This window comes from Podarcis cretensis, assembly GCF_951804945.1.
Source record: "Podarcis cretensis genome assembly, chromosome: 12".
Taxonomy (NCBI): domain Eukaryota; kingdom Metazoa; phylum Chordata; class Lepidosauria; order Squamata; family Lacertidae; genus Podarcis; species Podarcis cretensis.
In genome coordinates this window covers 47,947,300-47,970,104 of record NC_137181.1, presented here as the reverse complement: position 1 = coordinate 47,970,104, position 22,805 = coordinate 47,947,300, and the positions used below count along the sequence as shown (strand labels likewise).

The following is a 22,805-nucleotide window of genomic DNA, read 5'->3' as shown; positions in this document are numbered from 1 at the left end:
ACTTTCCAATTATAACCTTCAAAACCTTATTTTCCTTACTTCCACCCACCTCCCGATCTTGTATTCTATGTAATAATTAGTTCAGCAAGCTCAATCTTTGTTCATTTTGATTCTTGATCCCTCCCTTTGTGCTCTTATTTAACTCAGTCACTAGAACCCCTTCTTTCCTTTTCAATGTCCTCAACATTCAAAGATTTTACAGTGTTTTTGTAGATAGACTTTAAACTTCTTCCAGTCCTCTTCCACCTGCTCTTCTCCTTGATCTCGAATTCTGCCGGTCATTTCAGCCAGTTCCATATAGTCTATTACTTGCATCTGCCATTCTTCCAGAGTGGGTAGATCTTGTGTCTTCCAATACTTTGCGATGAGTATTCTTGCTGCTGCTGTAGCGTACATAAAGAAAGTTCTATCCTTCTTTGACACCAATTGGCCGACCATGCCCAGAAGAAAGGCCTCTGGTTTCTTCAAGAAGGTATACTTAAATACCTTTTTCAGTTCATTATATATCATCTCCCAGAAAGCCTTGATCCTTGGGCACGTCCACCAAAGGTGAAAGAATGTCCCTTCAGTTTCTTTGCATTTCCAACATTTATTATCGGGCAAATGATAGATTTTTGCAAGTTTGACTGGGGTCATGTACCACCTATATATCATTTTCATAATATTCTCTCTTAAGGCATTACATGCCGTGAATTTCATACCGGTGGTCCACAACTGTTCCCAGTCAACAAACATAATGTTATGACCAACGTCTTGTGCCCATTTTATCATAGCAGATTTTACCGTTTCATCCTCAGTATTCCACTTCAACAGCAAGTTATACATTCTCGACAATATCTTAGCATTGGGTTCTAACAATTCTGTTTCCAACTTTGATTTTTCCACCTGGAAACCAATTTTCCTGTCCAAATGATAGGCCTCTCTTATTTGAAAATAATGTAACCAGTCTCGCACCTTATCCTTAAGTTTCTCATAACTTTGCAATTTCATTTTATCTCCCTCCTGCTCCAGAATTTCCCAATATTTTGGCCAGTTAGATTCCATATTAAGCTTTTTTAAGGCCTTTGCTTCCATAGGTGAGAGCCACCTAGGGGTTTTATTTTCCAGTAAATCCTTGTATTTCATCCAGACATTAAACAATGCTTTCCTGACAATATGGTTTTTAAATGTCTTGTACACTTTAGCCTTACCGTACCACAAGTATGCATGCCACCCAAAAACGTTATCATATCCTTCCAAATCCAAAATATCCGTGTTTTCAAGAAGTAGCCAATCCTTCAACCAGCAAAAAGCTGCTGCTTCGTAATATAACTTGAAGTCCGGCAGGGCAAACCCCCCTCTTTCCTTTGCGTCAGTAAGAATTTTGTATTTTATTCTGGGCTTTTTGCCCTGCCAGACAAATCTAGAAATTTCTTTTTGCCACTTCTCAAAACAGTCCATTTTGTCAATGATTTGTAGCGTCTGAAACAAAAACAACATTCTTGGCAATACATTCATTTTGATAACAGCAATTCTACCCAATAAGGAAAGTTTCAAGTTTGTCCAAATTTCAAGATCTTTTTTCACTTCTGACCAACACTTCTCATAATTATCTTTAAATAAATTTACATTCTTCGAAGTCAAGTTCACCCCTAGATATTTCACTTTTTTCACCAATATTAAACCTGTTTCTTCCTGAAACCTTTCCTTCTCTACTGCTGTCAAATTTTTCTCTAAAACCATAGTTTTTGATTTATTCAATTTAAAACCTGCCACCCGACCAAATTCTTGTATTATTTCCAGTGCTCTTTTAGAACTAGGGATTGGCTCCTGTAACGTCAGTACTAGGTCATCTGCATAGGCTTTAAGTTTATAGTGTTTAACTCCGACCTGTATACCCTGAATCTGTTGGTCCCTTCTAATCATATTCAGCAAGACCTCCAGGACTGAAATAAAAAGCAAAGGGGAAATTGGGCAGCCTTGTCGTGTCCCTTTCTCTATCTTAACTTCTTCCGTTACTGCATTATTCACTATTAATTTCGCCTTCTGTTCTGAGTAAATCGCGCCTATACCGTTTCCAAACCTTTCTCCAACCCCCATCCCTTGCAAATTTTTCCTCATAAAGCTCCACGAAATATTGTCAAAGGCTTTCTCCGCATCAATAAATATTAAAACAGCTTTTGTATTTATATTAACTTGTAGCTTTTCTAAAATGTCAATTAAGTTTCTCGTGTTATTTGACAATTGTCTGCCTGGGAGAAAGCCAGCTTGGTCTTTATGAATCATTGTTGCTAAAACTTTTTTCAATCTTCTAGCTAAAATATCAGCAAAAATTTTATAATCCACATTAAGTAGGGATATGGGGCGGTAGTTCTTTAGTTGTGTCTTTTCTATCTCATTTTTCGGTATAAGCGTGATGTAAGCTTCTTTCCACGACTCCGGCGCTCTTTTCCCTTCCATAATTTCATTGCCAACCTCCATTAGAGGTTGAATTAAGTAATCTTTCATGTCTTTGTAGTATTTGGAGGTTAGCCCATCCGGGCCTGGAGACTTGCCTAGTTGCAGGTTCTTAATGGCACCTTCAACCTCCTGTTCAGAAATTTTGTCGTTCAGTATTAATTTATTCTCTTGAGAAATTTTTTGTAATCCATTTGTTTCCAAAAATTTCTCGATTTTGATCTCATTCTGTGGCCCTTGTGAATACAGTTGTTTAAAGTATCTCTGGAAGCAGTCTTGAATCTCCCGTGGGTTTTGTATATTTCGTCCATTTACTTCAAGATTGGTAACAGTATTTAATTTCTGTCTTTTCTTCAGCTGCCAAGCTAACAGCTTTCCACACTTATTGGCCGATTCGAAGGTTTTTTGTCTCATTTGTTTAATTTTCCATTCTATATCCTGGTTAACCATTTTCAAATATTGTGCCTGATGTAATTTAATTTCTCGTAGAATGTCCTGTGACTTAGGTTTAGTCCTTAATCTCTTCTCGCCTTCTCTAATTTTCTCTAAAATCTTTTCTTTCTTCTCCTCTTGAAGTTTCCTCTTTATAGCGTTTTGCTGGATCAAAAACCCCCTCATTACGGCTTTACTTGCATCCCAGATTACTCTTTTCTCCACGGTAGTCTTCAAATTTATCTCAAAGTAGTCTTTTAGTGTTTTTTGGGCCTTTTTCACAATTTCAGAGTCTCTAAACAAGGTGTCATTCATTCTCCATCTAAAGGAACCAGTGGGTGTTAGTTTCATATCCATCTTCACTGGGTTATGGTCGGAGCAGATTTTGGGGCAGATTTCCACCTTTCGAATCTTGGGTGCCATCCCTCTTGTAATCCAAATTTGGTCTATTCTAGTCCAGGTCAAATTGGCTTCAGAGAAGAAGGTCCCCTCTCTACCTAGGGGATTTTTAGTTCTCCAAATATCAATCAAGTCCATATTGTCTGTCAATTCAAAAAAGGTCTTTGGTAGTCTTCCATCTTTTGTGACTACTTGTCTTTCAGATTTATCCATATATGTCGAGACAACGCCATTCATATCTCCCATCAAAATGATATTTCGATCTATAAAGTCCATTAACGTCTCATGCAGTTTCTTATAAAACTCTGATTTCCCCTCATTAGGTGCATAGACTCCAATTATTACTAATTTCTCTCCTTGGAATTGTATTTCAATTGCTACAAATCGTCCATGTTCATCTTTAAGGAGAAACTTTGGTGATAATTTCTCTTTTGCGTAGATCACAACTCCTCTTTTTTTTACTTTGTCTGATGAAATAAAATCTTGGCCTAACTTTTTATTTATCAATAATTTCCTTTGGAGTCTTGTTATATGTGTTTCTTGTAGGCAAATTAGGTCCAGTTGTTCCTTTTTCAGAATATGAAAAATCCTCTTCCTTTTGCTGGGGGAGTTCAAACCTCGAACATTCCAAGTTAACATCTGCAGAGACATGTTGTTGTTATTCTGATGTTCCACCAGTTGCTCCTAGGAGTTGCTCTTGGTTTGTCGGCGGTATCTCTTTCCGTTGGTCCAATCCCAAGAGAGTTCTTCCTAAGTCAGGTGGTCCCAGTCCTAATATTTCCGAGTCTTTTGTTCTGGCCTCTCTTTGTAATTCTTCTCCAAAATTTCTCAGAAAACTCTCTTTGTCTTCCTCTGATCTTATCTTAATTTTCTTTCCTTTAAATGTAAACGAGAGGCCTTGTGGGAATTCCCACCTGAACAAAATTCCGTTTCTTCTTAGCAGGTCCACCAAATTTCCGTAATTGGTTCTAAGATCAAGCAGGTATTTCGGGATATCTTTAAAAATCTCAATTCTCACCCCTTGGATATCGAGTGCTTTCTGGTAGTGTAGACTCAGTATTTTATCTCTTTCCTCTTTTGTCCTTAGAGCAATCAAGCAGTCTCTCGGCCTATTTTTCCTCTTAACCCTTCCCAATCGAAAAGCACTCACTATCTTAAATTCTTCTTTCTCTGGATCCAGGTCCCAGCACTCCTCAAATTCCGATGTCAACAGTTCTATCAAGTCTCCTTCTTCTATTTCTGGGACCGATCTAATTCTCAAGTTGGTCTGTTTCTCTTTAAGTTCAATCAAAGAGAATTGTACCTTGTATTCATCCAATTTTTTATTTATTGGTGGTATCTTTTGTTCTACTGCCAATACCCTCTCTTTGGCTTCCTCCGCAGTCTTCTTTGTCTCCTTAGACTCCTGCACCAGTCTGTCAATCGCCTGGGTGTTAGAATTCACATTCGTCCCCAAATCGTTTACTTTTTGCCCCAGGTCCTTAATAGTTGAAGTATTTTGATCAATCTTAGCTGTCAAATTTTGCAGAGCCGATAAAATCTTGTCTAATGTTGCAGAATCCGATCCTGTTCCTTTTGATTCTTCCCTTTCTGTGGCTTGTGGGACAGAGAGTCCTGCTGATGATGTTCTTCTATGCTGGAGTTGCTGCTGTGCCTGCAGCTGCTGCTGTTGTTTAATTTTTGCTCTTGTTGATACTTTATCTGGAGGCTGTAACTTGTCTGGTTGTTTCTCTTCCATTGCTTGCCTCTGGAAATCAAGGTCACTCACACAATTCCCAAGCTTCCTTCTTAGCTATAAACAATAGCAGCTGCAGTGGAAAATCCCCAGCTATAACACAAAGTTCCTCTAGGGGAGCAGAATACCAGGTTGTTTCTTCAATGATTGTTAAACAGTAACTTCATCAGCTCCCCAGTTATCTTTCCAATTTGTTGCAAGAGTAAAAGAGTAAAAAAGTTATAAATTTGGAGGCTCCCTTGATTGTTACCAGTCCTTCTAAACATTCAGTAGCAAAAGTTACAATGTCCATAAACAGTACTTTCACAGTAGCCTTGCATTTATTTAAGACAGACCGGCAGATCAGTGTTAAAAGTAAAGTGGTGGATTTTCTGTCCCCCCTTCCCTACTTGGGGGGGGGGGTTCTTTTGCTCTGACAGTGAAATTTAGCTCTTTATATAAAACAAGTCAGTGGTTCAAAGTTCCCTTGTCCCTTGCTTTTATTCTATTTACAGGATCGGCAAAGCGGACTTCCTGTTTGCACTTTGCCGATTTCAGGTCCGAATTTTAAATTCAAGTTCAAAGTCCCGATCAAAGTTTCTAGTTTCAAGTTCAAATTTCAAGTTCAAGTTTCTAGTTTCAAGTTCAAATTCAAATTCAAAATCAAAGTCCAATACTTGGTCTTAACTTTGATCTTTCCAAGTTCCCAATTCTTACTCACGGATAGCTGTTTTAATCCGATGTTTCACAGGAAAAAGGCCAGCGCTCTCCGGTAACTGCTATGCAGCTTCACTCCGCAGAAGTAGCGATCGGCTCCAGCACAGCGCTACACCCCCGCTCCGCTCCGGAGCTCTTTTCAGGGCTCCTTTGACAGTTCGGGGGGGCGCAAAGCGTGCCCGCTGAGCCCCACGGCCCCAGGCTTCACCCGCCTGTGGGTTTTTTGAGGGTCCTCCGCTTTGCTGTAGCGGTGGACCCGATTTCTGCGGAGCTTCCCCCTCCGTTTCAGAGGGTATCCGCCATTACCGATGGCGCCGCCTCCGGAAGTCCTATGTATACATTCCTTTGCACATGGAGGTGTGCTCCCTCTGTGTTTTAATCAAGGGGGCGGCACATGCGCAGGGGAGCTGGGTGTGCAATGGAGCATGCATAACAGTGGCCTGGATTGTGTACAATGGCTTGGCTGCCAAGACTCCAGAAAGAATATTTGAAGGGGGAAATGCACTCACGTTAGAAATGTAGCTCACGGAATAGTGGTGCTCCTAGAGTTCAAAAAGTCATAACATTGGAAGAAATTGTTTCATGCTAAGTGAATTTAAGAGTTTTGCGGATGTATCTTTTCTATCACATTTACATAAATCAATGTTGGAAGGATTGCACCTGTTTCTGGGTATGTTGAATTTCAGTATATTGGCTGTAAGAGGCGATTCTGCATTTTGGTGGGGAGGGGTCTAGGCTAAAAGCAAAGCTGTCCCTCCAGAATTTTGAAGAATCATACTAAATCCTTTAGTTATAAGAGCATGTGCTATGACACTTTTAATGACGTGATGGTGAGAGACCCCTAATTGAATATCTGACTTTCTTTTTCAAAAAAGGGCAAAGGCATCCAGACATTCAAGTCTACTTGTGAAATATTTATGTGGTTTGCATATGATGGTTAGTGGTTTGCTGTGATCATGCCTTGGAGAGCTCTTTTGCTCCCCCCACTCATGCATAGAGGAAATAAACAATGATCCCTGTTTCAGACATAAGCATGAAGCCAGCAGTCATTACTTGCTTCCTCTGTGCATGAGTCGGGAGCCAAAGAGCCCTCTTATCATGGTAGCCTATTAACCATGTGGTGCATGAATGGGGCCAGTATTTGAGAAAGTAAGCTTAGCTCAGCTCTGCCTCCGCTGAGTGATGGTGGCTACTATGTTTGTGAGCTAATCTGTGACCAAGACAGTGTCCTTAAGAATACTAATTTGGACACAAGCCAATTAAATTCAGCGTGACTTACGAGTCAATGTGGTTAGAACTGAGCGTTTGGGGGACCCAAGATGCTGTTATATCTTCTTCTTAGATCACACAGAGCCTCAAGATCAAATAGATGCTTAGATTTTTGAATCACTCTGTTTCTTGACTTAACCCCAGAGCTCTTTGTTACGATGCCCGATTTTTGTTTGCAGTATTACGAACGCCTGAATGACTTAGTGGCAGCCCCAGCGCCAATCCCGCCCCTTCTCGTGTCTGGAGGACCAGGCTCAGGAAAATCTCTCCTTTTGTCAAAATGGTATAGTCTTTTAAGTGTTTTCCTTCTTTGTTTTTACTATGGGTCCCCATAGTTGTACCCAATAAAGTTGCAGGATATAACGGAGAAAGTTCACAAGAGCAGCCTTTCAGAGCTGAACCAGATATGCCAGTCCTAGCGTGACAGCTAAGGGGACGTAGTGGGGGAGCAGTTGCCTTGCTTAGAGCAGAGTTAGTGTTTCTTAGGGACCTTCTTTTGCAAAATGGAGTCAAAGCTGGACTCTAGCTCCTATAGAGGGACAGGGTCTGTTCCTGCTGTGTCTCCTCTTCCTCCTCCTCCTCGGCCTTTTCAGTTCTGTGTGGGTTTTTTTTAACAACCCCACCCCCCAATATTCCGTAGCAAAGATGGGGAAGCCATGATCCTCTGGGTGTTGATTTCCCTGCCTAAATTCCATGGACGCTGCTGAGTAAGAAGTCCCAAGTCCATAAAATAGCTCTTGGATAGAAATAAACCTGGAAGATAGAAGGTACTTCTCAAATGTTCAAAAGCACGGTCCTCTCTTCAACCTTTTGGAAGCCAAGAGAAACTATTTCTCTTGGAAATAGGACCCTCATACCTACGGGACCGCCTCTCCTGGTATGCCCCACGGAGGACCTTAAGGTCCATAAATAGCAACACCTTAGAGGTCCCGGGCCCTAAGGAAGTTAGATTAGCCTCACCCAGAGCCAGGGCCTTTTCAACTCTGGCTCCGGTCTGGTGGAACGCTCTGCCTCATGAGACGAGGGCCCTGCAGGATCTGATTTCTTTCCGCAGGGCCTGTAAGACAGAGTTGTTCCGCCTGGCCTTTGGCTTGGAATCAATTTGATTCCCTCCCCCTCTTTCTTTTTTCCTTTCTCCTTCTGTGATGGGACTCCTATTTGGGGACTTCCTTGGCTTTTTTCTGGCCCATGTAGGACCAGTCTGGATAGTTAGCCTTGGTGAAGACTTGACATTTTCATCCCCCCAAAAGTTTTTGATTTGAGTTTCCACTGAAATGAGGCTGTATTTTAATGTTTTAATGTTGTATTTTAATCTTGTTTTTAAGTTGTATTTCAATTAATTGTTTTTATATTGGGTGTTAGCCGCCCTGAGCCTGGTCTTGGCTGGGAAGGGCGGGGTATAAATAAAATTTATTTTTATTTTTATTTTTATTTTTATTATTAAACAACAGGTGGACAGCCTGTTGCCTTCCGGCTGTTGCTGAACTACAGTTCCCATCAACCCCAGCCAGCAAGGCCAACGGTTGGGGATGAAGGAATGGTAGTCCAGCAACATTTGGAGGGCCACAGATTCTCTGTCCTGCTTCTATTGTGGCCACTCCCAAGTGTTTTGCCTTTCTATGGATTGGGGAGGGGAGGAAGGAAATCCTGCACATGCCTAATAACTGCATGGTCACATTTTTGCCTCCTTTTTAGTGGTCTCAAAATGTTTGAAGAGCAAGTCTGAGGTGGCTGGGAGGTGATCACACAGACCTCACCCACTGATTAACTACCTCTGCCCTGTTGAGAGAAATCATTCGGCTGATAAGCCCCATACACACTAATCCCCTTTGGACAGAGTGGGTTGTCTCTGAATAATATTCTGTTCAGACTTTTAACCAACAGGAGTTGGCTGCTCCTGTTCATCTGCTTTCAAAGTATGTATATACCCCACCCTCGTTCCCTTACAGCAAGGCATGGATGGTCAGAATGGTCAATTTGGCTAATGTCCTCCAAAAGCACAGTGCATTTATAAGTGCTGTCAACAAACTCAGTGGCGGGGCACATGTTGTGCATGCAGAAGGGCCCACCACCTCAAGCTGGGCTGGGAATGAACCCTGTCTGAGAACTAGTACAGTGGTAAGGTAAAGGTAAAGGGACCCCTGACCATTAGGTCCAGTCGTGGCCGACTCTGGGGTTGCGGCGCTCATCTCGCTTTATTGGCCGAGGGAGCCGGCGTACAGCTTCCGGGTCATGTGGCCAGCATGACTAAGCTGCTTCTGGCAAACCAGAGCAGCACATGGAAACGCCGTTTAACTTCCCGCTGGAGCAGTACCTATTTATCTACTTGCACTTTGACGTGCTTTCGAACTGCTAGGTTGGCAGGAGCAGGGACCGAGCAACGGGAGCTCACCCCGTCATGGGGATTCGAACCGCCGACCTTCTGATTGGCAAGTCCTAGGCTCTGTGGTTTAACCCACAGCACCACCCACGTCCCTAGTACAGTGGTACCTCGGGTTAAATACTTAATTCGTATCGGAGGTCCGTTCTTAACCTGAAACTGTTCTTAACCTGAAGCACCACTTTAGCTAATGGGGCCTCCTGCTGCTGCTGTGCCGCCGGAGCACTATTTCTGTTCTCATCCTGAAGCAAAGTTTTTAACCCGAGGTACTATTTCTGGGTTAGCGGAGTCTGTAACCTGAAGCGTATATAACCTGAAGCGTATGTAACCCAAGGTACCACTGTACTGGGCTAAGTGGACCAATGGTTTCAACTTGGTGCAAGGCAGCTTCCTACATTCCTATACTGGTCCCAATAGTTCCCGCACACTGATCGTCCTTCTCTGCTCATTTTTTTTACATTTCAATACAGCCGTCTCAAAACAGTAAAAACAGTAAACTAACATTCCGAAAGCTCATTGGCACCATTTAGATGCCATAATGCAACTTTGAAAATGTATGTTCACGAGAAACCCATCTCCCTTGTTTCTCTCTCTACCTTCTCCCTAGGATTCAGTTGCAACAGAAGCATTCGCCAAATACCCTCATCCTATATCATTTCGTTGGGAAACCTCTGTCTAGCAGTTCAGAGCCTGCGCTGATTCTCAGACGTCTCACTTTAAAGGTATTTCAAAAAAATAAAATAAAGTAAAAATTGGGCAGGGCAGAATCGTCAAAGTCTTTTTAAGGACCTGAATGCCTGTGTGCTAAAGAAAAAGTCAAGAACTATTTTAATGGGCCTTAAATTTCTGATTTGACAGTAAGCCATCATATGGTGTACTGTGAAATTCTGATCCCTGGCAAGGAGGTCATTCCCATTTTTTCCTTCCCTGGCCCTTCGGGTCAACACGGGATTGCAGCGAAGCAAAGGTTTGGCTTAGTATGTTGAACCTTTGACCACGGTTAAGCCCTCTCCTTATTAACCATGGGGCGTAGCTAAGATTTGGCCTATGGTTACAGGTTGTGGTTGAGGAGAAGAGGCCTTAACCGTGATCTTGGTTTTGGATGACATGTTAAGCCAAATGCTGGCCTAGCTGGTGTGCTGCATTGACCCCCATAACATAGAGAAGAGCAAAATGGCTGCATTTTCCTTCTTGGGGGCCACTTAAAGATGGACTTCACGTGATATTCAGACGTGAGCAATATCTGCTTTGTCTCAAATGCCATGAAACTGCAAAAACAGTCTCTAGGACACTGAAATATATATATATCTTAGGAATACCAGTTAGTTCATAACAAAGAAAAACAAAACCCTGAGAGTTAATGCACTGAGTAATATGTTTTCCTGGCTATTCCCAGCCATCTGGACAAAGAAGAGGAGACAGGTGGTATTTCGTCTGTTTGAGGCTCCAGGCAAACCCAGTCGGCGTTTTTCAGTTGGCAGCACACTGCACTGCTGCTGAGCTCGTCTCTCTTGATTTAGATACATGCAGTCATATTTTTAGAATAATACCCTAATTTGTGGACCCGAAAGTAGTGTGAAGGCAAAGTGAATCAGCGTCTACTGTTGAAGCTGGGCTGTTCTGGCCTTGTGAGCTGCCTGGGAAGGGAACCATATGCAAGCCATTCTGCGAAGTATAAGTGTAGCAGTTGTTTAAAGATATGACTGTTCTTTTTTAAAAAAGACGATGGTTCATTATGCTTGGCACTGATTCATACATGGGTCCTTGGTCCCCTCTCCCTGCCCCCCAGGATGTTGTGTGGTTCCTCATATGCTGGGCAATGGCAGGTCAACTACAGTGGTGCCCCGCAAGACGAATGCCTCGCAAGACGAAAAACCCGCTAGACGAAAGGGTTTTCCGTTTTTCGAGGTGCTTCGCAAGACGAATTTCCCTATGGGCTTGCTTCGCAAGACGAAAACGTCTTGCAGGTTTGCTTCCTTTTTCTTAAAGCCGTTAATACCCGGGGAATCCGCGCTCCGCAAGACGAAAAAATCGCAAGACGAAGCAACTTGCGGAACGAATTAATTTTGTCTTGCGAGGCACCACTGTACTGGGACAAAAACGGTGATGTAGCGCTTATAACGACAGAGATCACTTTTCCTGAATCTGTGCCAGTAAATCAACATTCTTCTCTACCCATCCACCTATTTTGCATTCTACGGACTATTCAGCCCCACTGGGAAGAAGGAGGTCTACATTCTGCAAAGGTCTACCATCCCATCATATACAGACAAAGGCTTTAATAGGATACCGCTAGGGCTGGGCGAGGGACGCGGGTGGCGCTGTGGGTAAAAGCCTCAGCGCCTAGGGCTTGCCGATTGAAAGGTCGGCGGTTCGAATCCCCGCGGCGGGGTGCGCTCCCGCTGCTTGGTCCCAGCGCCTGCCAGCCTAGCAGTTCGAAAGCACCCCCGGGTGCAAGTAGATAAATAGGGACCGCTTACTGGCGGGAAGGTAAACGGCGTTTCCGTGTGCTGCGCTGGCTCGCCAGATGCAGCTTTGTCACGCTGGCCACGTGACCCGGAAGTGTCTCCGGACAGCGCTGGCCCCTGGCCTCTTGAGTGAGGTGGGCGCACAACCCCAGAGTCTGTCAAGACTGGCCCGTACGGGCAGGGGTACCTTTACCTTTACCTTTTAGGGCTGGGCGAGAGATACAGATATAGATAATGTTGTTGTTGTTTAGTCATTTAGTCATGTCTGACTCTTTGTGACCCCATGGACCAGAGCACGCCAGGCAATCTGTCTTCCACTGCCTCCCACAGTTTGGTCAAACTCATGTTTGTAGCTTCGAGAACACTGTCCAACCATCTCGTCCTCTGTCGTCCCCTTCTCCTTGTGCCCTCCATCTTTCCCAACATCAGGGTCTTTTCCAGGGAGTCTTCTCTTCTCCCTCCCTCCCTCCCTCCCTCCCTCCCTCCCTCCCTCCCTCCCTCCCTTTCTCTCTCTCTCTCTCTCTCTCTCTCTCTCTCTCTCTCTAAATACCCAGATCGAAGTCCATATTGTGATATCGGTTTCATAATTTTTGACCTGGCAGTATATATTGAATCATGGTGTGTGCATGCATGCATGCGCTACGCAACAATCACAATATGGGGGAAACCGCGAAGCCAGCTAATTCTTCTTTCGATCACAAGAGGAGGTGCATGGAAAATAATGATGCAGGAAAAACCGTGAAGCCAGTAGGTGCCTCTACATAGCTCCATCATTATTTCAGACATTGTGATATACCGGTATATCGCAATGTTTAGCTGATGATTTATCACAATGTTGAAAAGCAGATATTGCCCAGCCCTATATACCACAACCTATTATGATGCAAGCAACAATTTGTAGCAAATCTATAGGACCGGGCAGTCAGTGATAGCATAATACTTTATTCTCCTTTTGGGAGAATAAAACCAACCTAATGCTTTTCAATCCTGACACATCATAAAAGACCATATTTAATTCCAGCATCATTCACGTATCTCTGGAAAGAATTGTTTATTTTTGTATTTTGATAAAATCAATTTAAACAGATGGATATTTTAATCTGCTTTTTGGTCCTCTTTACAATGAAAATGCAATTAACAAGAAATAGCATGGGGTCATATATTGCCTTTAATTTACTGTTTCTGTGTGTTCCCTGCTTCATCAACAATTAGGTAAAGCATATTTTACTCACATTTACAATGTTGTAGCTTATGCAGCATTCCTGGTCAGTCTCACCTTTGACACTCGATCCTGTAAAGCTATTAGAAGAATTCCCTCGTTGGCTGGAGAAACTTTCTGCTCACCACCAAGGCGGCATTATAATAATTATTGACTCTATTGATCGGATCCAGGTAACATTTGCAGTATACTTGACTTGATAACAGTACTGAAAAATGAATTTAGAATTGTATTGATTATTGTGCATTAGCTATTTTACCATTCAGCTTTTTCGTTGCTAATGGATGATGCTTATTCAATATTATTGAGGTGGTTTGGGGGTTTTTTTAAGTTTGGGAGTGGTGGGCCTAGAGCACAACACTGACTCTTGCAACACGTTATGTAGAAGTAGGTGGGGGGAAATCTGCTTATAGATGTTTACTGCAATCCCAGCGGCCACAGATACATAGGCTTGGAAAGTGAAAACATATGCACCATTTCAGGGCCAGATTTAGGTTTAATGAGACCCTAATCTACTGAAGGTAATGGAGCCCTTTATATGCCCAGCTGTTCTTTGTCAACAACAAATTGTCGCTGTTTTTTGTGTTGGACACGGGTGGCGCTTTGGGTTAAACCACAGAGCCTAGGACTTGCCGATCAGAAGGTCGGCAGTTCGAATCCCCGCAATGGGGTGAGCTCCCTTTGCTCGGTCTCTGCTCCTGCCAACCTAGCAGTTCAAAAGCATGTCAAAGTGCAAGTAGATAAATAGGTACCACTCCAGCGGGAAGGTAAACGGCATTTCTGTGCGCTGCTCTGGTTCTCCAGAAGCGGCTTAGTCATGCTGGCCACATGACCCAGAAGCTGTACGCCGGCTCCCTCGGCCAATAAAACAAGATGAGCGCCGCAACCCCAGTGTCAGCCATGACTGGACCCTAATGGTCAGGGGTCCCTTTACCTTTACTTTTAAGCTACTGAAGGTAATGGAGACCTTTATATGTCCAGCTGTTCTTTGTCAACAACAAATAGTCACTTTTTTGTGTTGAATATATGCTATATGGTAATTTATGGACCTAATAGGTATCTAAAGCCATTTGCTCATGTTGCCATGCAACCAGTCCATGAAGAATGTAGGCGCCCTCTATAAAGAAATGAGCAAACCAGTGATATTTTAGGGAGCAGGGGCCCATTACTTACATCATAGGAGCCCACACAACACGAAACACTGTTGCTGTATGTAGGTTTTATTTTATTTGTTTTTTATCTCATATTTTGGAAATGTACATCCAGCTTTTTTTCTTTAATTTTTTTGGGTGGCCCCCAAGAGAGTGGGGTCCTAAGCTATAGTTTGTTTAGCTTTTACGTAAATCCAGCACTGCACCATTTTTCTGTTGGGGGCTATAGGAAATTTGTGCATTTGTGACTTATGGGGGCTGATGAAAGGGAAAAATCAGGGGTGTAACAGTTGTCCTGCGGTAGGGTGAAATCTGTGTTCTATTCAGCATGCTTATGAGTTTGAATTCAACTCTTTGTTTCTCAGCAAGCTGAAAAGCATATGAAATGGCTGATTGACCCCCTGCCAGTGAATGTGAGGGTCGTAGTGTCCGTGAATGTTGAAACCTGTCCCCCAGCATGGAGGTAAGTTTGTTCTGGAGATGCTCAAAAGCCATCTGCTTAAACTGTTCAGTTGGCAGGAGTCAGGAGGTGCCTTTAAGTTGTCAACAAAGGGTGTTCTGCAAGAGCCTCTTCAGTCACAAACTTGATGCTCAAACGGCGCTTGCAGCATGACACCCTTTCCCAATACAGTGGCACCTCTAGTTAAGAGCTTAATTCGTTCCGGAGGTCCATTCTTAACCTGAAACTGTTCTTAACCTGAAGCACCACTTTAGCTAATGGGGCCTCCCGCCACCGCCGCACCACCGGAGCCCGATTTCTGTTCTCATCCCGAAGCAAAGTTCTTAACTGAGGTACTATTTCTGGGTTAGCGGAGTCTGTAACCTGAAGCGTCTGTAACCTGAGGTACCACTGTATAAGGAATGGGGCAAGAGAGAGACGTAGGGGAGCCACATTGCATTTTCCTGCTGGGGGAGGGAAGGATTAACTAAGCTGAAAGAGGCCTAGGAGATGATTCAGAAAAGGCATGTATGGTCCTGGACTCTAGCACTTAAGAGTGCAGGTGACAGGCGATTTGTTTACTTGCTCTCGTATCAAAAATGCCATGCATTTTAAAGCTGTCTCATGGGGGGAGAAGGCTAGGTTGTGATTCATGCTTGCGTCAAAGCTTTTGTTATATGCAATGTTGTCCCCACATAAACTGCATTCAAACAGGAACCCCTATGCACCCAAACCTGAATTATGAATCATTGACAGACCCGGGAACTGGAAGGCTAAATTTTCTTTTGTTGTGTTCAGTGTGCCTTACTTTTAGGAAAGTGTGCATAGAATTGGCAGTCTTAATCTGGGCATTTCCATTTCTCAATTTTTCCAGCAACAGAGCAATACTAGAAGCAGGAGGCAACCTGACTGCTTTTCTTTTGATGGCGATGGTTTTATTATTATATGCCACCCATCCGACTGGGTTGCCCCAGCCACTCTGAGCAACTCCCAACAACATATTTAAACACAAAAAACCTCAAACATTTAAAACCTCCCTGTACAGGGCTGCCTTCAGCTGTCTTCTAAAGGTCAGGTAGTTGTTTATCTCATTGACATCTGATGGGAGTATGTTCCGCAGGGCGGGCTCCACTACTGAGAAGGCTCTCTGCCTGGTTCCCTGAAACTTCACTTCTTGCAGTGAGGGAACTGCCAGAAGGCCCATGGAGGTGGATATCAGTGTCTGGGTTGAACAATGGCGGTGAAGACGCTCCTTCAGATATACAGGGCCAAAACCATTTAGGACTTTAAATGTCAGTACCAATGCCTTGAATTGTGCTTGGAAACATACTGGGAGCCAATGTAGATCCTTTGGGACCGGTGTTATATGGTCCCGTCGGCAGCACCCGGTCACTGGTGTCTAGCTGCCACCAGTTGTAGTTTGAGTCACCTTCAAAGGTAGTCCCACGTAGAGTGCATTGCAGTGATCCAAGCGGGAGATAACCAGAGCATGGACCACTTTGGTGAGACAGGGCGCAGGCAGGTAGGGTCTCAGCCATCATACCAGATGGAGCTGGTAGACAGTCTTCCTGGACATACAATTGAATTGCACCTCCAGTCTTGAGTTAGCTGCAAGCACTTCCGTGGCAATAGGTAATGCACACTCAATAACAATAATTTAAAAGTCTCAGTGGTGGTAATGGTGGAATGAGGTGGTGCTTAGTCTCCCTATCATCAGTGATCATTTGGGCACGATGCAGTACAGTGGTACCTCGGGTTAAGTACTTAATTCGTTCCAGAGGTCCGTTCTTAACCTGAAACTGTTCTTAACCTGAAGCACCACTTTAGCTAATGGGGCCTGCTGCTGCCACCATACCACCGGAGCACAATTTCTGTTCTCATCCTGAAGCAAAGTTCTTAACCTGAGGTACTATTTCTGGGTTAGCGGAGTCTGTAACCTGAAGCGTATGTAACCTGAAGCGTATGTAACCCGAGGTACCACTGTACAGTCATACCTCGGGATGAATACGCTTCAGCTTAAATATTTTTGGGTTGCGCTCCGCAGCAACCCGGAAGTAACGGAGTGTGTTACTTCTGGGTTTTGCTGCTCGTGCATGCGCAGGCGCTCAAAATGACATCACGCACATGCGCGGAAGCAGCGAAACGTGACCTGCGCACGCTCAGACGCACAGTCGTGTCTTACGTTCGCTTCAGGATGCAAACGGGGCTCCAGAACGGATCCCGTTCACATCCAGAGGTACCACTGTATATGCAACAGCATTTGTGCAGCCACATTCACTGTAGCGCTGCAAGATGCAGCTGCTGCATTACCTGGGAGAAGAAGCTTGTCCCAGCAAAGTTATACAGCTGGGAAAATGTGGCATCCTTCCAGATCCCATGCAACAAATGAACAGCCACTGTGATTGTGCTGCATGGTAATCTAATCCCCGGAAAGGTCTCTCACCCAAGGCTGATAATGACTGGAATGTACCGAGGAGTAAAGAAGTGTTCAGTTCATTCTCTTCTAAGTGTTCCCTCTTAGAAGAGAATGGTAAGCCTCCTCCGTATTTAGGGCTTTGAAATACAACCATTATCTCAAAAAAGTTTTTATCTCCTGTGCACTAATCTTGGGTGTGTGCATGTAGGGACTTGCAGTACTTTGATATAGTCAGACTGCATAGATCAAAACTATATTATAGTCATCCAGAGCTCTATAGTAAAGGCTTCAAATTGTGCATTAGATTTTTTTTTAAAAAAATACTGTTCTAGTATTTGAATCTGTTCTTTACAAAAGCTGCATTGCCAGCTTAAGGAAGTGATTTCCCACTCTCTCACTGAAAGGTTGTGGCCGACCCTTCATCTTGATCCATTAAATGCGAAGGATGTGAAATCTCTCATTAATGAAGAATGCAGCTGTGCGGACCTGAAACTGACAAAAGAACAGGTATTGATTCTTTATATGTGTGTGAATGCTTTAGCCTGGGAGACGTTATCTACTGTCAAAGTGAGAGTCCTTGACTCAAGAAGAAAACTCCTAAAGCTGTACATGGGTAACTAAATTATTTGTTAAAATGAAGCAAAACGCTGTAAAATGTGGAAAACCAGTAACTGCACTTCACTCAAAGGGCTCGATCCATCATGCATAAAATCCCTTTGGAATTATTTGGTTATCTGCACATGATTGTGTGCTTGCATTTCTTTCCTCCCTTTTCTCCAAGGATGCCACCCATTTTGTCTTCTTAATAACCATGTGGGGTTGATTACACTGAGCTTTGGCTTTTGTAGTGTTAGATAAATGAACAAGGAGAGAGAATTCTGATCATCTACATATCTATTTGCCAAAAAGAGTTAGCAAAATCTTTTACCTTACCATCACTTAAGCCGTCATTAGCTCAACCCAAATATCTCATCAAATGAAAGGCAGCTAAACTATGGTTTGGTGTGTCTGAATTGGCAGATCATGGTTTGTGATCAGGCAAGCAAACCAAAAACTATAGTTTAAAGTGTGTTTTTTGCACACCATGGCCTGGGCTATAGCCAGAGTAATTTTGACAAAAACCTAGTTATAGTAATTGTTGTACCTCAAGAGGCCACAACACTTTAGAAATCAGGGTATTTAGCAGATGGAGAAAAAAGTAAGCAAGTCACTGAACCATGGTTTGCTGGTATGGCTTGAAAAAAACATGGTTTGGGTTCTAAACTATTAATGCAAACCATGGTTTGACGCAATGTCTGAATTGAATCACTGCATTCTTCAAACTAAAACAGTGAAAGAAGATTGTGGAATGAGTTCCCTGTGAGTAAGCATTTCTATGAATGTGACAGTTTGTAGACAATACAACATAAATAAGCTCAGCAAGTTACTCTCTAGTCCGTCCTGTGCTTTATCTTTTCCCTACTGCAAAAAAGATTTGAGCATGTTTGGGAATAACCTACTTCACGTCATCTAGAATGATGGCAATTGATACAGCAATGTGCTTACCTTGCATTTTTTATTAAAAAAGTCATATAATTTACATTGCACCACCCTGAGTTATAATGTGTTGCTGTTCTTGTGCTCTCCTTCATCCTGTATATATTTGTGCAGAATTTTCAGATCCTCATAGAATACTTAACGTTTGTGTTCAAACCTACTCTAGGAGAAGAAGCTTGAGAAACATGGTCATTCTGCTACAACTTGCAATGCCTTGTATGTCACTCTCTTGGGCAGAATGATGGCTGGGTATGTTGAAATAAATACGGAAACTGTAGTGCTTCGCATGTGTTCTGTAAACAAATACTGTGGATGAAAAGGTAAAAGCTGTGTTTTTTTGGAATCGAGATCCACTAAATTCAATGGGACTTCTTCACTGTTTTTAGTGGGATCTAGATTTCACAGTGGCCTGATTCAGATATAATGCTACAATATTGTTTTAGTGCTGCATATGAACTGACCTGGCCTTTAAGATCCTTTGTGGAGGCATTCCCCAGAGGAATATAAAAGTAAAGGTAAAGGTACCCCTGCCCGTGCGGGCCAGTCTTGACAGACTCTGGGGTTGTGCGCCCATCTCACTTAAGAGGCCAGGGGCCAGCGCTGTCCGGAGACACTTCCGGGTCACGTGGCCAGCGTGACATCGCTGCTCTGGTGAGCCAGAGCCGCACACGGAAACGCCGTTTACCTTCCCGCTGGTAAGCGGTCCCTATTTATCTACTTGCACCCGGAGGTGCTTTCGAACTGCTAGGTTGGCAGGCGCTGGGACCGAGCAGCGGGAGCGCACCCCGCCGCAGGGATTCGAACCGCCGACCTTTCAATCGGCAAGCCCTAGGCGCTGAGGCTTTAACCCACAGCGCCACCTGCGTCCCAAAGAGAGGAATATAAATTTAATAAATATAAAATTTAACAAACAATAAATTTTAAGGAACAAGACTCAGTCTTGGTTGTCCTCGTCTTCTTTTGAAACATCCACTTCCTGTTTAAAACTAACCATAGTTTATCATGACATATGAACTGGAGGGACCTCTGGCTAGTTTAAACTATGACCTGATTTAGAATGTAAACTAAAACCATGGTTTAGTGCAAGGACAAAGGAGCTACCGTGGGTTCATGATGTCTTAGATCCTTCTTCTCCTCCCATTAAAGTTGGGCAAAGTCTAATTTCACTTTCCACAAAACCTGGCTTGTTGCACGTGCACCCAGAGATCATCGGTTAAAACCAACTTTGGTTAGTTAAACAAACCAGCTTCACATCCTATGGTTTGAATTTGGCTTGTTAAAACCCTGATGTGTTTGTTGGAAATTGCCGCCCCTGGTTTGTACCTTGTGTCATGGACTGGCTGAATGCAGAGGAATGGGGGGAGGGACACCAGCTGGGGAACCCCCCCTCCCCAGGGAAGAAGACTCAGAGCCAGGGAATTGGTGGTGGGATGACAAGGAGTTGTCCGGAGGGAGAAGAAAAATCTGCAAAGAAAAACAAGCAAAGAAGCGGTTGTAATTCTTGACAAGTGTCAGCAGCAAGGCTTATATTGAATCATACCATAAAACATTCATCGCACAGATGTTTATGAACAATCCTTGTTATTGTTATATTTAACTTAGGACTCAGCTTGAATATAATAAATATCTGCCTTGCTTTAAGTGTTTTTGTGTTAATAGCTTTAATCTTTTTAAAAAAACTTAAAACTCTTATTTTATGGGATTTTTTTTTAATCTGAAGGCATTTTGCTTTGTGCCTGATATTTTGATTTCCCACCCCCACCCAAATTTAGAAACACACACCAGCAGATGTTTTTCCAGTTGGGCACAGGCGTGGCTGAAGTCCATAATAAATAGTCATTTTCTGTAGTAATTTAAATACTCGGTTTCAGGTGAAATGTGTGCTTTCTTTTTAAATCCTTTGTTTCCTCCTCCCCCTTCCCAGTGCTGGAAGTGCAGAAGACATTGACGTAATCCTTCAGAAGTTTTTGCAGTGCCAAGACACAGTGTCGCTGTACAAGCTAGTTCTGAATTCAGTCGAAGAATCCTTGAAAAGTGAAAAAGACAAAAACCTCATGAAAGAGGCAAGTTACGAAGTCTAAAGAAGCTCTCCTTTTTTGAGGGTGTGTGTGTGTGAAATGTGTATGTACTTTCATAGAAACAGTTTTTCAGTGGCCCCAAGTCCAAATTGTAAAATCCACATTTAGATTCCCACCTTTTACCACCATGTTCAGTTGGTTATAACAATTGTACCGTAGTCTGTTGTAAAGGGACCCCTGACCATTAGGTCCAGTCGTGGCTGACTCGGGAGTTGCAGCGCTCATCTCACTTTATTGGCCAAGGGAGCCGGCGTACAGCTTCCGGGTCATGTGGCCAGCATGACTAAGCCGCTTATCGCGAACTAGAGCAGCACACGGAAACGCCGTTTACCTTCCCGCCGGAGCGGTACCTATTTATCTACTTGCACTTTGACGTGCTTTCAAACTGCTAGGTTGGCAGGAGCAGGGACCGAGCAACGGGAGCTCACCCCGTCACGGGGATTCGAACCGCTGACCTTCTGATCGGCAAGTCCTAGGCTCAGTGGTTTAACCCACAGCGCCACCCGCCATATTCTACCACATGGCAATGTTGGCATCGCTTTTGTAGACCTTCCCACACCTCAGCATGTCTCAAGGACATGTACTACACACACAGTTTCTGCAGAACATGGACACATGCACAGCAACATGCATGCTTTATAATTTAGTAGATCAGGCAAGCAGTGCTTCATTAAAACAAAATTAAGTGCTTTATGAGAAGGCCCTGCCTTCAGGCTTGCCATCTAAAAATAAACTTTTCCCTTCCAAAGTCAATGACCAAATGCACATTCAATGCAATTTGATTTATCATGGAGTTTTATTTGGTCCGGCAAATAGGAAATTCTGAACAGCTGAAATGCTGACATTTTAAAAGTCAGTGCTTGTTTAAAAGACAAATCCGTTCTCTCTTCAGTGCTCTGTCGTAGGTCTGTGGTGGCTAAAATCTTTTGTTACGTCTCTTCAGATAAAGTATCTATTTAATTTACACTAATAAGACGAAAGATTTGCAGCAAACACAGTTTATGTTGTAGCCAGTTTTCAAAAGCAGTAATTGATAAGTTTGCAGTCATGTTTTCACCTTTCAACTCTTCTGAAAGAGCTAAGATCAAAATCCCTTAGATCTAAAATCTTGTAATGTCTGTCAATCATTCTGAAAGCTTCTTATACTGTATTGTTTAGGCACATTTAAATCTCTGTGCTGAGATTTTTATGAGGTTACTTTTTGTTGTGGGAACTCCCCCACTTTTTTAAGAATGTAGACAGAACTTCCTGGAGAGCTGTCCATCATCTAGATTCAATGCTAATGCTTATTACGTTCATTGTTTCAATATTTTTTTAGCCTGATCCTGAAGCATCTACTGGTTTAGTTTTGCTGCTGTGCTGTATTATTTATTACTGGTCACACAGCAGACTCAGAAAGCAGTGGACGATAAGTTTTATTAAAATTATTTGTATGCTTGCGCTGTAGATACTTTGCCTCATCAATGTCAGTCACAACGGAGTCAGCGAATCAGAACTGATGGAACTATGTCCTGCGCTGTCGTGGGAAGTGCTGGCCTCGTTAGTTTACAGTTTGCACAAGATGTGCTTTTTGACGTACGGCTGTGGCTTGTTAAAGTTTCGACACCTTCAGGTAAGATGTTCTTGCAAAAGGTATCTGACACCTGCCAGCTTCTTATAGAAGGCAAAATGAAAGAATATATGCATATCACTCCTCCTCTTTGCATTTTCAAATATTTTCTACAAAAAGAATCTTTTAAGATCCATTCTGTTATAAATTATAGTTCCAGTCCTGATGGGAAGCTGTGTCTCCCTCTTTCTCTTGCACACAGACTTGCCCCAGGCATGAGGAATTATGCTCTTAATGTAAAATTCATTCCAGATTTTTGGATTTCCTTGCCTTACCAGCCTTATATTAAGCAGTTAAGTTATGCAATGTACCAGCCTTGGTTTCTCTTCATTGCTTTCTCTGATGAGACTTCAAAATCCTCAGTTCACAATTTACTAATCTGAGAGATTAATGCTGCAGTCCTAAACCTATTTTATTAACATAGTACGTATTGTACTTACTATGACTTATTTCTGAGTAACATGCATAGGATTGCATTGTAACACACACTTACCTGGGAGTAGGTCTAATTGGACTCTGTGGGGCTTACTTCTGAAAAGATA

General features: G+C 43.0%; 1 protein-coding gene across 3 annotated transcripts in view; it reads left to right on the top strand.

The window, feature by feature from the left end:
- NPHP3 (nephrocystin 3) overlaps positions 1-22,805 on the top strand; it is a 224,095-nt gene that overhangs the window by 20,184 nt on the left and 181,106 nt on the right. For all 3 annotated transcript variants that reach the window (XM_079947171.1, XM_079947170.1, XM_079947169.1), the window contains 8 exons: positions 7,147-7,250; positions 9,955-10,069; positions 13,064-13,207; positions 14,551-14,648; positions 17,445-17,547; positions 18,743-18,825; positions 20,501-20,639; positions 22,102-22,266. In XM_079947171.1, coding sequence (XP_079803297.1) covers positions 7,147-7,250; positions 9,955-10,069; positions 13,064-13,207; positions 14,551-14,648; positions 17,445-17,547; positions 18,743-18,825; positions 20,501-20,639; positions 22,102-22,266 — 951 coding nt within the window. The remainder of the gene's footprint in view (positions 1-7,146; positions 7,251-9,954; positions 10,070-13,063; positions 13,208-14,550; positions 14,649-17,444; positions 17,548-18,742; positions 18,826-20,500; positions 20,640-22,101; positions 22,267-22,805) is intronic.